The sequence below is a fragment of the Corythoichthys intestinalis genome, chromosome 4 (genome assembly GCF_030265065.1).
Source record: "Corythoichthys intestinalis isolate RoL2023-P3 chromosome 4, ASM3026506v1, whole genome shotgun sequence".
NCBI lineage: Eukaryota > Metazoa > Chordata > Actinopteri > Syngnathiformes > Syngnathidae > Corythoichthys > Corythoichthys intestinalis.
Window position 1 is genome coordinate 3,217,929 of NC_080398.1, and position 14,677 is coordinate 3,232,605.

The following is a 14,677-nucleotide window of genomic DNA, read 5'->3' on the forward strand; positions in this document are numbered from 1 at the left end:
TTCAATTTCAAAAAATATAAACAAATGAAGTCAATAGAAATACATTAAAATGAATGCAAAAAAAATATTGTTTTAATACCCAATAATAAATTACAATAAAAATAAAATCATAAATAATAAAACTAAACTAAAAAAATATAATTACTGTGTATTTAATTCACAATAATTTAATTTTAAAAACTGAGAAAAAACATTTAAATGAATGCAAAAATATATATATCTATGTATTATTATTATCATATCAGATACTAAAAAGCACACTAAAAAAAAACCCAGCATTTGTCCACTCGTCTTTTCTCGGGGGAGTTCTCCATCTCACACACACACACCATTAGCATTAGCCGATGTGCCGGTGAGTACGGGAAGCCGTTTTCGCGTCGTACTCGACGCTCAAAGGGCTTCCCGTAGGTGAAGGTTACGTGAACGAGGGAAAAGTGAGGATGGTGAATGCCAGTGCTCTGTGAGTAAAGGTCAGCCGCCGCCAGAGGCAAAAAAGGGGGTCAAAAAAGGGAGGTTCGGGGGTACACAGAGGAGGCGCGGCGGTACTCACTGACAGCCTATAGTTGCGCATCATTTTATCAAACTCCTCGTCAATTTTTTTGTACTTCTCCTCAGTGCGCGGCGTGAGCGAGAAGGGCTCTTCGGGGTCCGGGCTCTCAGAGTCCCGGTGCTCTTTCTTGTTCAGAGCCTTGGGTAGCCCCAAGAGGACAAGACAGGAAGAGGAGGAAGAGGAAGAGGAGGGAGGGGTTAGAAACGCTGACACGGGTGCGAGGTACTCACGCCGTAGCGCTTGAACAGGTTGTCCAGGTCGTCCGTCTTGCCGCGGTATTTGTCCTCGTTTAGCGGGCTTTGGTCGATGGAGTCGTCGCAGTCCGGCTCGGGGCTGTTGCAGCCGTTAAAGCTTTTCTTTCGCAATGTCTGAGGGGGTACATTGGCGTAAGAATCGGGGAACAAAAATACCTTTCAGTGTTATCGACGTTCAATACGGATTGGACGTCTATTGAATAGAAGGAATCACAGAAATAGTCAACTAATCACATACAATCGGCGAAATCTGACAGATGTAAATTGCTTTCACATTAGCATTAGCATAGCATTGTGAATATTATATTGTAAAATTTTGGGACCCTATGATTGGTTTCCAACGAAGTTTTTAATTAGAAAAAGAAGGAGTTAGCATTAAAAATGCAATATTAATACAAACGATTATGGCATTCTAGCTATAAATTCCCTTCGGATTAGCATTGGCATACCATTGAGAATATTATCTAATTTTGGAATTGTACGACTGGTTTCTAATGAAGTTTTAATTAAAAAACTGAAGGAATTAACATTTAAAAAATACAATATTAATATGAATTAATATGATATTTTAGCTGTAAATTGCTCTCGGATTAGCATTAGCATACCATTGTCAAAATTATCTAATATTGGAACAGCATGATTGGTTTCCAATGAAGTTTTAATTAAAAAAAAGAAGGAATTAACATTAAAAAATGAAATATTAATATTAAACAATATGATATTTTAGCTGCAAATTGCTTTTGGATTAGCAAAGCATTGTGAATATCATCTAATTTTGGAACTCTTATGATTATTTTTTCTAAAGATGTTTAAATTAAAAAAAGTAATTCACATTAAAAAAATACAGTATTAATATTAATTAATATAAACTTTTAGCTGTAAATTGATTAGCATTAGCATGGCATTGTGTATTGTCTAATTTTGGAACTGTATGATTGTTTTTCAAAGAACTTTTTATTGAAAAAGAAGTAATTAACATTACAAAATACAATATTATTATTAATTAATATGACGTAGCTGTAAATTGCTTTCAGATTAGCAATAGCATAGCATTGTGAATATTATTTAATTTTGGAACTGTATGATTATGTTTCAAAGCAATTTAATTTTAAAAAATAAGTAATTAACTTTAAAAAATAACTGGAACTGTTTAATTGTTTTTCAAAGAATTTTTAATAAAAAAAGAAGGCATGAATATAAAAAAATGTACTATAAACAGTTTTGTTTACTTTTATTTATTTTAGTTATCCAAGTAGGAATAGTTTAAATAAAAAGGATTAGAAATACATGTATAAAAGAATATTTAAATAAATAAATATTTTCCTTTTGTTTTTTTTTTTTAAACAAAAATATTTGTTAGAAAATAAAAAAAATAATTGAAAAACAAAGTTTTTGGGTGCTTTATTTGTCATATATATTTTGAAAAAAAAAAATCCAATTTATAATAATAATAAAAAAATATATATAGTTAGGTTTGGTCTGGGTTAGTCAGTTTTTTAAAAAATTTTTATTTTAAATTCAACAAATTAAAAAAAAAAAAACAGCTTTTTATTTATTGTAATGTTCATTGAAATAATAAAATAAATTGATAAATAAGAGAATAGTTTGTGATTTTGACCCCTTCTTTTTCATCTTAATTATGAATACAGTATGTAAAAATATTTGTGATTAAATAAAATTTTGAAAAATAATTTTGAAAAATTAATTTAAACACAGAATATTTACTGTTTTGTCTGTTTTAATTAAATTATATATATATATTAGATATATATTTACAATAAATGCAATTTATAATAAAATGAAAAAAATATTTCCCCCCCATTTTGTTGTATTATTATTATTATTATATTACTTTAAAAAATATTTAGAACAATATTACTTTTTAAAAGTTTACCCCATTTGTAAATATTTGTTAGAAAGCAAAATTGAGCAAAATAATTTAAAGAATAAATAAAAAATATTTAATATTTTGTGCTCTCATAATGCAATTTAAAACAAAATAGTTACTTCCCCCCCTAATATTTTGTATTATTATTATAATATCATTTTTAAGTTTAAAAATAACTAGCCTATTTTACAAAAAAAAAAAAAAATCAAATGTTAGTGTCAAAACATTTTCTAGAAAATAAAAGTGAAAAATTCAATTTTAAAATGAATTAAAAATAAATGTGTTAATGTCTTTTTGTATTAAATTGGAAATATCTATATAAAATAAATACAATTAATAATCAAGTAAATAAACCAAAAATATAACACACATATATATTTATATTTAAATCTATCAAAAATAATATTAATTATAAATATTCACTTTTAACTTTTTCGTCCAGTTTTAAGGTGAATTTCACTGATTAGACGTCTCAATAATAATAAAAAATGCCTCTAAATGATTCATCAACCATGAAAATAATTGTCAATCAATTTTCTGATCAATGAATGGCCAACTGGTCGATTCATCGCTTCACACACGCGTCCAGACTGCTCCGGCCGCTTCACTCCTACGCTAGAGCGGGAAATGGAAAACATTTTAGCCTTGAGCAGGAGAAAAAGCATCATTCCGACCGCCGCGACCTCGGATGGACAACTCAATTTGCACTCGCAGGTGCACTCAGTGAATCGATGAAAGGAAACGCAATGTTCTCTCGAGCAAAGAGCGCTGACACTCGTTGGCGGGTCGTCAAGGCGGCCGCCGATCGCCGCGAAAACCGCGGCGTCGACGCGCGCGCGACCCCATTCGCCGCCCGGCTAAGGAGCTTTGCGGCCGACAAAAGGCGGCGTGAAATCTCCCGCCTTGAAAATCAATTAGTGACACTGTAAAAAGCTCCAGGGAAAAAATACTGCCAACTGTAAGCAGTTATACTGAAGAAGATACCAGGGGTTCCTGCAGCTCAAGGCAAGTTGATGACGACTGGTTAATGCCGTTTGAAATAAGAAACCAAAACTAGAAAAATTGCAATTGGAGCTTTGATTTTGGCAGGTGAACCCCTTAGTGTCACTTCCTGTTGATATCGGGTCACTTCCTGTTGATTTGAGGGCATTTTTGGATCACTTCCTGTTGATACAAGTTCATTTCCTATTGATATCAGGTCACTTTCTGTTGATTTGGTATCAATTTCAGGGTCCCTTCCTGGTGATATTGGTTCATTTCCTATTTATATCAGGTTACTTCCTGTTGATTTGTTGTCATTTCAGGGTCACTTCCTGTTTATATTGGTTCATTTCCAATTTATATCAGGTTACGTCCTGTTGATGCCAGTTCATTTCCTATCGATATTAGGTCACTTCGTGTTGATTTGGAGGCGTTTCAGGGTCACTTCCTGTTAATATCAGTTCACTTCCTGTTGATTTGGGTCATTTAAGGGTCACTTCCTGTTGAGATCAGGTCACTTCCTGTTGATTTGTGGGCATTTTTGGATCCCTTCCTGTTTATATTGGTTAATTTCCTATTGATATCAAGTCACTTCCTGTTGATTTGGTGTCAATTTCAGGGTCACTTCCTGTTGATATCGGTTCATTTCCTATTCACATCAGGTTACTTCCTGTTGATGCCGGTTCAATTCCTATCGATATCAGGTCACTTCGTGTTGATTTGGGTGCGTTTCAGGGTCACTTCCTGTTCATATCAGTTCACTTCCTGTTGATTTGGGGTCATTTCAGGGTCACTTCCTGTTGAAATCGGGTCAATTCCTGTTGATCTGAGGGCATTTTTGGATCACTTCCTGTTGGTACCAGTTCATTTCCTATTGATATCAGGTCACTTCCTGTTTATTTGGGGGCATTTTAGGATCATTTCCTGTTGATATCAGGTCACTTCCTGTTGATTTGGGGGCATTTCAGGGTCACTTCCTGTTAATATCAGTTCACTTCCTGTTGATTCGAGAGCATTTTGGGGTCACTTCCTGTTGATATCGGGTCACTTGCTGTTGATTTGGGGGCATTTTTGGATCCCTTCCGGTTTATATTGGTTCATTTCCTATTGATATCAGGTCACTTCCTGTTGATTTGGGGTCATTTCAGGGTCACTTCCTTTTGAGAACAGGTCACTTCCTGTTGATTTGGGGGCATTTTTGGATCACTTCCTGTTTGTATTGGGTCACTTTCTATTGATATCAGGTCACTTCGTGTTGATTTGGGGGCGTTTCAGGGTCACTTCCTGTTCATATCAGTCCACTTCCTGTTGATTTGGGGTCATTTCATGGTCACTTCCTGTTGATAACAGGTCACTTCCTATTGATTTGGGGGCATTTTTGGATCACTTCCTGTTGATGTCGTTTCACTTCCTGTTGATTTTGGGGGGTTTTTTTTGGCGTCACTTCCTATTGATATCAGGTCACTTCCTGTTGATTTGTTTTTTTTGGGCATCACTTCCTGTTGAAATTAAGTCACTTCCTTTTGATTTGGGTTCTTTTGGGGTCACTTCCTGTTGATTTGGGGATTTTTCGGGATCACTTTCTGTTGCTATCGGGTCACTTTTTTAGGTCAATTGTTAAATTCATACTTTTTACGTTGCGAAATAATGTTTGTCGGCAAACTATATCCATCATTATCATCATTGTTGATGAAAACAGCAACGTTCCTGTACCATTAACAACAATGAAAGTCCAATCCATTTGGAATAGAAGGCACGACAGCCTTTCCACTCCAAATGAATGGGACGTCTATCATTGTCAATGGCATTCAATGACTCCCCCTCCCCCCCACTGCATTTTCATCCATCCATCCCTCCCTCATCTATTCATCTCAGGCCTTTTCACATTGTGCCGGCTCTCCTCGCCTTTTTCTCTTCCTTCTCTCGCCCTGATTGGGATCTGCAGCCGAGCGGATTAACACGTTGTGGCAGCGGAGGCAGCCCGCCCACCCGCACGCGCGCGCGTTTAGAGTGCGCATATGCGCCGCCTCTCACCGGAGTGAAGGAATGTCGAGCCGCGCGACCAATCCCGACACACGCGCCGGCGTTAAAGTGCTTCTAAGCATACAGTAGAGCGAAATGGTCGTACGCACTCTGACCCGCGCTAAGCCGAGTACATTGGCGTGCGCACGTGTGTGTGTGCGCGCGCGCTAGCCTGCGTGACTACATCCACACTTCATAATTTATAGTCAAAAGCACTCGACGAGAAGCTCACGGAGGCAGCCGGAGAGAAACCCAGTGCATTTGGTGACCGGCCAATTATCCGCGCCGCCGCAGATTAAGCTAGATGTAAATTGTATGATTAAGTCACGCCGGCCCGGACGGACGGACGGGTTGGAAAAGGGCCTCGGCGACAGCGCGAAAAGATTCCGTTGACAGCTGCCCGGCAAAGAACGTCTCGTGTGGCGTTTCTGTTAAGCTTTAGCCGTGTTAAGCTTCGGGGTTTGCCGCTTCCTGTCAATTTTGAGGATTTCTCGCATGGACATTTGAAGATTTTTTTGGAGAGAGTATGTTGAATCGTTTTTTTACGTTTGTGTGATATGCAACTAACATTAACACTAACATGTATACTAGGGTTGTTCCCGATCCGATCACGACAAGGGAAATCGGGCTCGATCACGTCATTTTCAGACGGTTGAAATTCAGATTTTTAAAATTAGTTTGACTTTTGGCCGATATATCGGTCAACCTTTTTTTCCAATTTATGGGCAGTTTAGCCGATATAATGGGAGAACTGTTATGTTCAATGCAGGCAGCCTATACGCAGACTATGCAGCTGCTTAGGGCCCCTGAGCACTAGGGGGCCCCCAATCTGACATTTGTTTAATTTATATTATATATATTTACACTAATTAATTTGACTTTTGTGAGTTTTGATACTTGATTACAAGCTTAAAAAATAAAAGTTCTTCCTTAACTTCTTGCCTCTTTTAGAAAAAGGTTTGCCGCTATCTACTGTAAGTACTGACAATCATTTGGGGTGAAAGATTTGAAGTATGCAGTGCAACAAAATCTGATTAATATACAAAATATGGACGTATGGGCCCCTTTGCATTATTTTGCTTAGGGCCCCCAAATGGCCTGGGCCGGCCCTGGTTCAATGTTTGAGTGATGATCCTTATCTAAAAGGTTGACCAATATATCTAATAATATATTAACTAGGGTTGCTCCGATCATGTTTTTTTGCTCCCTATCCAATCCAGATCGTTGTAGTTTGAGTATCTGCCGATCCCGATGTTTCCCGATCAGATTGCTTTTTTTTTTGCTCCCGAATCAATTCCAATCATTCCCGATCATATACATTTTGGCAATGCATTAAGAAAAAAATGAATAAAACTCGGACGAATATATACATTCAGCATACAGTACATAAGTACTGTATTTGTTTATTATAACAATAAATCCTCAAGATGGCATTTACATTATTAACATTCTTTCTGTGAGAGGGATCCACGGATAGAAAGACTTGTGACTTTGTATATTGTGACTAAATATTGCCATCTAGTGTATTTGTTGAGCTTTCAGTAAATGATACTGTAGCCATGCCCAAATGCATGATGGGAAGTGCAACCATGACTGTGCGTAGTGCTACCAATTGATATAGCTTCTCTGTATTGGGAAATAACATAAGGTGTTAAGAAAAAGATCAATTGCTACCTTGCTTCCCCACATTGCTTCCCATGATATTTTAATCGTAGGAAGAGGGATTGTAAGGCTTTAGCCAATTAAAAAAAGGCTCCAAAGGCTGCCAAAATTCATGCATGCATGCATTAATTGCATTAAATATTTTAACGTAATTTTTACAAAATTAATTACCGCCGTTATCGGGATAAATTTGATAACCCTACTTTAAGCCTAAACTAAAGACTCTGGATGAGTGTAACATATTATGTTTGTAACGTTAAATACAATTAGAAAACCATTTAATTAAAAATATATATATATATATATTAAAAAAAGGCATGGCCAATATTTTTTTGCCAATTCCGATACTTTGACGGATCATTGACGTGATCAGTCGGGACATCTCTAATATTAACTTTTTTCAAAATCGGACGATTTCAGCCGATATAAAATTGATAAAATCTGATTCGTATGTTCACTGATTATGTGATGATCCTTTTCAAAAAGGTTGACCGATATATCAGCTGGCCCATATATCGGGCTGATATATGGACTTTTTTAAGAGACCGATATATAGCCGATATAATAGGAGAACTGTTATGCTCAATGTTTGAGTGATGATCCTTCTTTAAAAGGTTGAACGATATATCGGTCCAATACATAGACTTTTTTCAAGATCGGCCAATTTCAGCCAACATGTAGTTGATATAATCGGATAACTTAGTATGTACGCTGATCATGTGAGGTTCCTTCTCAAAAAGCTTGACCGATATATCGGCCGGCCAATATACAGTGCCTTGCAAAAGTATTCGGCCCCCTTGAATCTTGCAACCTTTCGCCACATTTCAGGCTTCAAACATAAAGATATAAAATTTTAATTTTTTGTCAAGAATCAACAACAAGTGGGACACAATCGTGAAGTGGAACAACATTTATTGGATAATTTAAACTTTTTTAACAAATAAAAAACTGAAAAGTGGGGCGTGCAATATTATTCGGCCCCCTTGCGTTAATACTTTGTAGCGCCACCTTTTGCTCCAATTACAGCTGCAAGTCGCTTGGGGTATGTTTCTATCAGTTTTGCACATCGAGAGACTGACATTCTTGCCCATTTTTCCTTGCAAAACAGCTCGAGCTCAGTGAGGTTAGATGGAGAGTGTTTGTGAACAGCAGTCATCAGCTCTTTCCACAGATTCTCCATTGGATTCAGGTCTGGACTTTGACTTGGCCATTCTAACACCTGGATACGTTTATTTTTGAACCATTCCATTGTAGATTTGGCTTTATGTTTTGGATCATTGTCCTGTTGGAAGATAAATCTCCGTCCCAGTCTCAGGTCTTGTGCAGATATCAACAGGTTTTCTTCCAGAATGTTCCTGTATTTGGCTGCATCCAAATCCGGCTTTAAACTTCTCCACAACAGTATCTCGGACCTGCCTGGTGTGTTCCTTGGTTTTCATAATGCTCTCTGCACTTTAAACAGAACCCTGAGACTATCACAGAGCAGGTGCATTTATACGGAGACTTGATTACACACATTTGGATTCTATTTATCATCATCGGTCATTTAGGACAACATTGGATCATTCAGAGATCCTCACTGAACTTCTGGAGTGAGTTTGCTGCACTAAAAGTAAAGGGGCCGAATAATATTGCACGCCCCACTTTTCAGTTTTTTATTTGTTAAAAAAGTTTAAATTATCCAATAAATGTTGTTCCACTTCACGATTGTGGCCCACTTGTTGTTGATTCTTGACAAAAAAATTAAATTTCATATCTTTATGTTTGAAGCCTGAAATGTGGCGAAAGGTTGCAAGATTCAAGGGGGCCGAATACTTTTGCAAGGCACTGTAGGTGAAAAAATAGGATAACTTATGTTCACTGTTTGGGTGATGATTTTTTCTCTGAGAAGGCCGATATATAGATTATCTCTCAAGATCGGCCGATATCTGTGTCATCTCATTTTTTCTTTCTATTCGGCATCAGCATTGGCCTTTGAAAATCCCTCGACTTTGAACATTAACTCATTGGTTGCCAATGACAGCGATAGACGTCCAATCCATTTTGAGTGGGAATATATTCGTAGTGGATATATGGAACTATCAATCTGGCGTGCTCGGCTAATAATCTTTTATGTACATGTATAATATCATGCTATTAAAATACTGGACGAGTATTTATTTCTGTCCTACCATCAAATAAACTACTTTGACCCAGTTCTATCAAAAACGACTTCCTCGTTATTAGCATTGCCACTAAAGATGTCCCGATCGATCTGGATCCGATCACGTCATTTTCAGAGTATCGGAATCGGCCAAAAAATATTGGACATGCCTTTTTTTAATATATATATTTTTTTAATTAAATCGCTTTCTAATTGTATTTCACGTTACAGACAAAATGTTTTACACTCACCCAGTCTTTAGTTTTGGCTTAAAGTAGGACTGTCAAATTTATCGCGTTAACGGCGTTAATTTTTAAAAATTAATCACGTTAAAATATTTAATGCAATTAACACATGCGCTGCACTACCAACTCACGCATTGTCACGTTCAATCTATAAAGGCGCTGTTTTACCTATATATAGAGCTAAAAGGCAGTGTAAAATGAGTAGAGTGAATTTAGGCAGTCTTTGGAGCCTTTATTTAATTGGCTAAAGCCTTAAAATCCCCCTCTCAACAATTAAAAATATCGTGGGAAGCAATGTGGGGAAGAAAGGTAGTAATTGATCTTTTTCTTAACACGATATGTTATTTCTCAACGCAGAGAAGATATATCAATTGGTGCCACTACGCACAGTCATGGTTGCACTTCCCATCATGCATTTGGCCAGAACAGTTAAATGGCTACAGTATCATTTACTGAAAGCTCAACAAATACACTAGATGGCAATATTCAGTCACAATATACAAAGTCACATTTATCCTTTAAGAATTACATGTCTTTCTATCCGTGGATGCCTCTCACAGAAAGAATGTTAATAATGTAAATGCCATCTTGAGGATTTATTGTCATAATAAACAATGTTGAATGTATATATTCGTCCGAGTTGTATTCATTTTTTTCTTAATGCATTGCCAAAATGTATATGATCGGGAAAAATTATCGGGAATGATTGGAACTGAATCGGGAGCAAAAAAAAAGCTATCGGATCGGGAAATATCGGGATCGGCAGATACTCAAACTAAAACGATCGGGATCGGATTGGGAGCAAAAAAACATGATCGGAACAACCCTATTAATTATTTCTGTCCTACAATCAAATAAACTACTTTGACCCAATTATATCAAAAATGACTTCCCCGTTATTAGCATTGCCACACTTTATAATTTCAAAATTTCACATTCCTATCTTTGTTCCGAACAGTTTGATCTCTGTCTCATATTGTTCCTTCTCAGAACGATACAAAAAAAAAAAAAAAAAAAAAAAAAAGACTTTCATTGTTTTCAAACCAACAAAAGTCTCGACTGCAATTCACAGCATTTCCACGAGAACTCGTTCCCGATCCGGTTTAGCGGCCTCCGATTCCCCGTAAAAACGACTCTTAAAAGGAACGTCACGTGAGGACGAGAGAAGAGCACTAAGTGAGGATTAACCGAGCGCGGCCAGACGACTAACACCCGCTTAACGACGAGGTGAGCCGCGCATCTGGAGGGGGGGACAACCGAGGACAAAGTCGACGCGTGGCGTATAGCCTAGCTTAGCATCGGGGATGGGATGCTCCCCTCCCGTGTAAAGGATGCACACAAACACACGAGCGAGACGCACACCAGGCTTGAATATTGTATGAGCCGCTCTCTGGGGCCACGGAGGATCGTGCAAAACACACACACACACAAATGAACGCAAGCATAAAGAGGACCAAAGAGACAAGTGCGACACACACACATTGGAAAACACAAACACACGCGCGCGTATGCGCGCAAACAGGACCAGTGGAGCTTGAGCTGATGTGGCCCGGAGCTGCCCGACGCCCTGCGACACACGCACGCACACGCGTGTGTGTATTTTGCAGCCATCTGCAGCCTACAGAAAGCTTTACTGCTGACACTCAGAGACAGGACGATGAAAAAGATGGATTCAGGACTGTTTTATTGCCAATTCTTCGCTGCCGAACCTTCAAGTTCAAATGCATCGGACGTCTATCGCTGTCAATGGCGGTAGATGGGTTAAAGGAACAGACAAGACCGAATATACAGTGGTATGAAAAAGTATCTGAACCTTTTGGAATTTCTCACATTTTTTGCATAAAATCACCATCAAATGTGATCTTTGTCAAAACCACACAGATGACAAAACAGTGTCTGCTTCAACTAAAACCACCCAAACATTTATAGGTTTTCATATAGACAATTTCGTTGATAAAAACATTAATGGTATTTTCCAGGGCTGTCAAAATTATCGCGTTCACGGGCGGTAATTTAAAAAAAAAAATTAGGGCTGTCAAAATTATCGCGTTAACGGGCGTTAATTAATTTTTTAAATTAATCACGTTAAAATATTTGACGCAATTAACGCACTTGGCCCGCTCAGACAGATTTAAATGTCAGTACAGTGAAAGGCCAACTTGTTAATTGTGTTTTATGGAGTTTTTCCGCCCTCTGCTGGCGCTTGGGTGTGACTTGCATATGTTATATGGCGTAATGTCGCCCTCTGCTGGCGATTCAGTGCAGCTGATTATTTGGGTTTCGGCGCGCTTTTCTGTCGTGATTATACGTCGACGCGAACTCACACTAATAGACAGTGCTATTCAGACCAGCTAACGTCCGCATCCAGTATTCAGTGGCAGTTCTCATAGCCCCATCACACTGTCTGTGTCTAATACATGCATCGCTTGTGAGTTATATTCCTCCTTTGTTTATATTCATGAGCATTAGATAGTTATTGATGATGTGTATTTGAATTTGTTCACATATATGGTGAAATGCAGTTACATTGTTAGATGCTTGTGAGCTAATTGGCTAGTGCTACTGCTCAAATGGACACGTGTGTGTACATTTTATGTTATTTTGTGATTTATGCAAGTTATTGACACATTGCCTTGTTATTTTCAGTTTTACAAAAATACAGGAAACGTGCTCCTGTCAAAAAGAGATGACTTCAGTAAAGCCCATGCAACTTTGCCACACCGTCTGATTTCTTTTTGGAACTTATGTTCGCTATCTGTCAATTTGTGTACTCACACACATTGAGGACAGAATAGGGCTACTAGTTTATTTTTTGATTGAAAATTTTACAAATTTTATTAAAACGAAAACATTAAGAGGCGTTTTAATATAACATTTCTGTAACTTGTACTAATATTCATCTTTTAAGAACTACAAGTCTTTCTATCCATGGATCACTTTAACAGAATGTTAATAATGTTAATGCCATCTTGTTGATTTATTGTTATAATAAACAAATACAGTCCTTATGTACCGTATGGAGAATGTATACATCCATCTTGTCTTATCTTTCCATTCCAACAATAATTTACAGAAAAATATGGCATATTTTATAGATGGTTTGAATTGCGATTAATTGCGATTAATTACGATTAATTAATTTTTAAGCTGTAATTAACTCGATTAAAAATTTTAATCGTTTGACAGCCCTAAAAAAAATTAAGCACGTTAAAATATTTGACGCAATTAACGCACATGCCCCGCTCAAACAGATTAAAATGAAAATGAAGCTATGCAGCCAATTGGTTCAAAACTTCACGTTGGTGCAATAGGTCTTATGACAGTCTTATGATGCCGCTGTCAAATAAAAGTGTTACCAGTTGATCACTTTTGATGTAAATATCCCATAATACAGTGAGGACAGCTGCGGCTTATAGTCCAGTGCAGCTTATCTATGAACAAATGCCGTTTTCGTGTCAAATTTGGTGGTTGGCGGCTTATAGTCAGGTGCGCCTTATTGTGCGAAAATTACCGTACATATTGAAATATATTAATAAAAATACAAAAATCAAAATGGACCCAACAAATGGTATAAAAATGTATAAATATAAAAATTAGGGCTGTCAAAATTATCACGTTAACGGGCCGTAATTAATTAAAAAAAAAATTTCACGTTAACATATTTGACGTAATAAACGCACATGCCCCGCTCAAACAGATTAAAATGTGCAGTACAGTGTAATGTCCGCTTGTTATTTGTTTTTTGGTGTTCTGCGCCCTCTGCTGGCGCTTGGGTCCAACTGATTTTATGTGTTAGTACCATGAGTGAGCATGGTGTAATTATTGACGTCAACAATTGGGAGCTACATTAAGAAGGGTTTTAATTAGGGCTGTCAAAATTATTGCGTTAACGGGCGTTAATTAATTTTTAAAAATTAATCACGTTAAAATATTTGACGCAACTAACGCAGATGCCCCGCTCAGACACATTTAAATGACGGTACAGTGAAATGCTCACTTGGTAATTGTGTTTTATGGAGTTTTGCCGCCCTCTGCTGGCGCTTGGGTGCGACTGATTGTATAGGCTTCAGCACCCATGAGCATAGTGTAAGTAATTATTGACATCAACAATGGCGGGCTACTAGTTTATTTTTTGATTGAAAATTTTACAAATTTTATTACAACGTAAACATTAAGAGGGGTTTTAATATAAAATTTCTATAACTTGTACTAACATTTCTCTTTTAAGAACTACAAGTCTTTCTATCCATGGATCGCTTTAAGAGAATGTTAATAATGTTAATGCCATCTTGTTGATTTAATGTTATAATAAACAAATACAGTCTTTATGTACCGTATGTTGAATGTATACATCCATCTTGTGTCTTATCTTTCCATTCCAACAATAATCTACAGAAAAATATGGCATATTTTATAGATGGTTGGAATTGCGATTAATTACGATTAATTAATTTTTAAGCTTTAATTAACTCGATAAAAAATTTTAATCGTTTGACAGCCTTAGTTTTGATATAAAATTTCTATAACTTGTACTAACATTTATCTTCTAAGAACTACAAGTCTTTCTATCCATGGATCGCTTTAAGAGAATGTTAATAATGTTAATGCCATCTTGTTGATTTAATGTTATAATAAACAAATACAGTACTTATGTACCGGATGTTGAAAGTATATATCCGTCTTGTGTCTTATCTTTCCATTCCAACAATAATTTACAGAAAAATATGGCATATTTTATAGATGGCTTGAATTGCGATTAATTATGGTTAATTAATTATTAATAATTAATAGTTAATTAATTATTAATAATTAATTAATTTTAAAACTGATTAACTCGATTAAAAATTTTAATCATTTGACAGCCCTAGTATTTTCGCTGTCTGATAATTCTGTCATTCTGTCAACATGTACTCGCTAGCATAATACTTTTAG

At 36.7% G+C, this 14,677-nt stretch overlaps 1 protein-coding gene across 3 annotated transcripts in view; it reads right to left on the bottom strand.

Moving 5' to 3' along the window:
- LOC130915067 (myocyte-specific enhancer factor 2D homolog) overlaps nucleotides 1–14,677 on the bottom strand; it is a 222,180-nt gene that overhangs the window by 60,385 nt on the left and 147,118 nt on the right. For 2 of the 3 annotated variants that reach the window (XM_057834769.1, XM_057834766.1), the window contains exon 6: nucleotides 781–918. In XM_057834769.1, the coding sequence (XP_057690752.1) occupies nucleotides 781–918 (138 nt within the window). Of the gene's footprint in view, nucleotides 1–550; nucleotides 689–780; nucleotides 919–14,677 lie in introns of all 3 variants that reach the window. The other variant, XM_057834767.1, reaches the window with a different exon arrangement.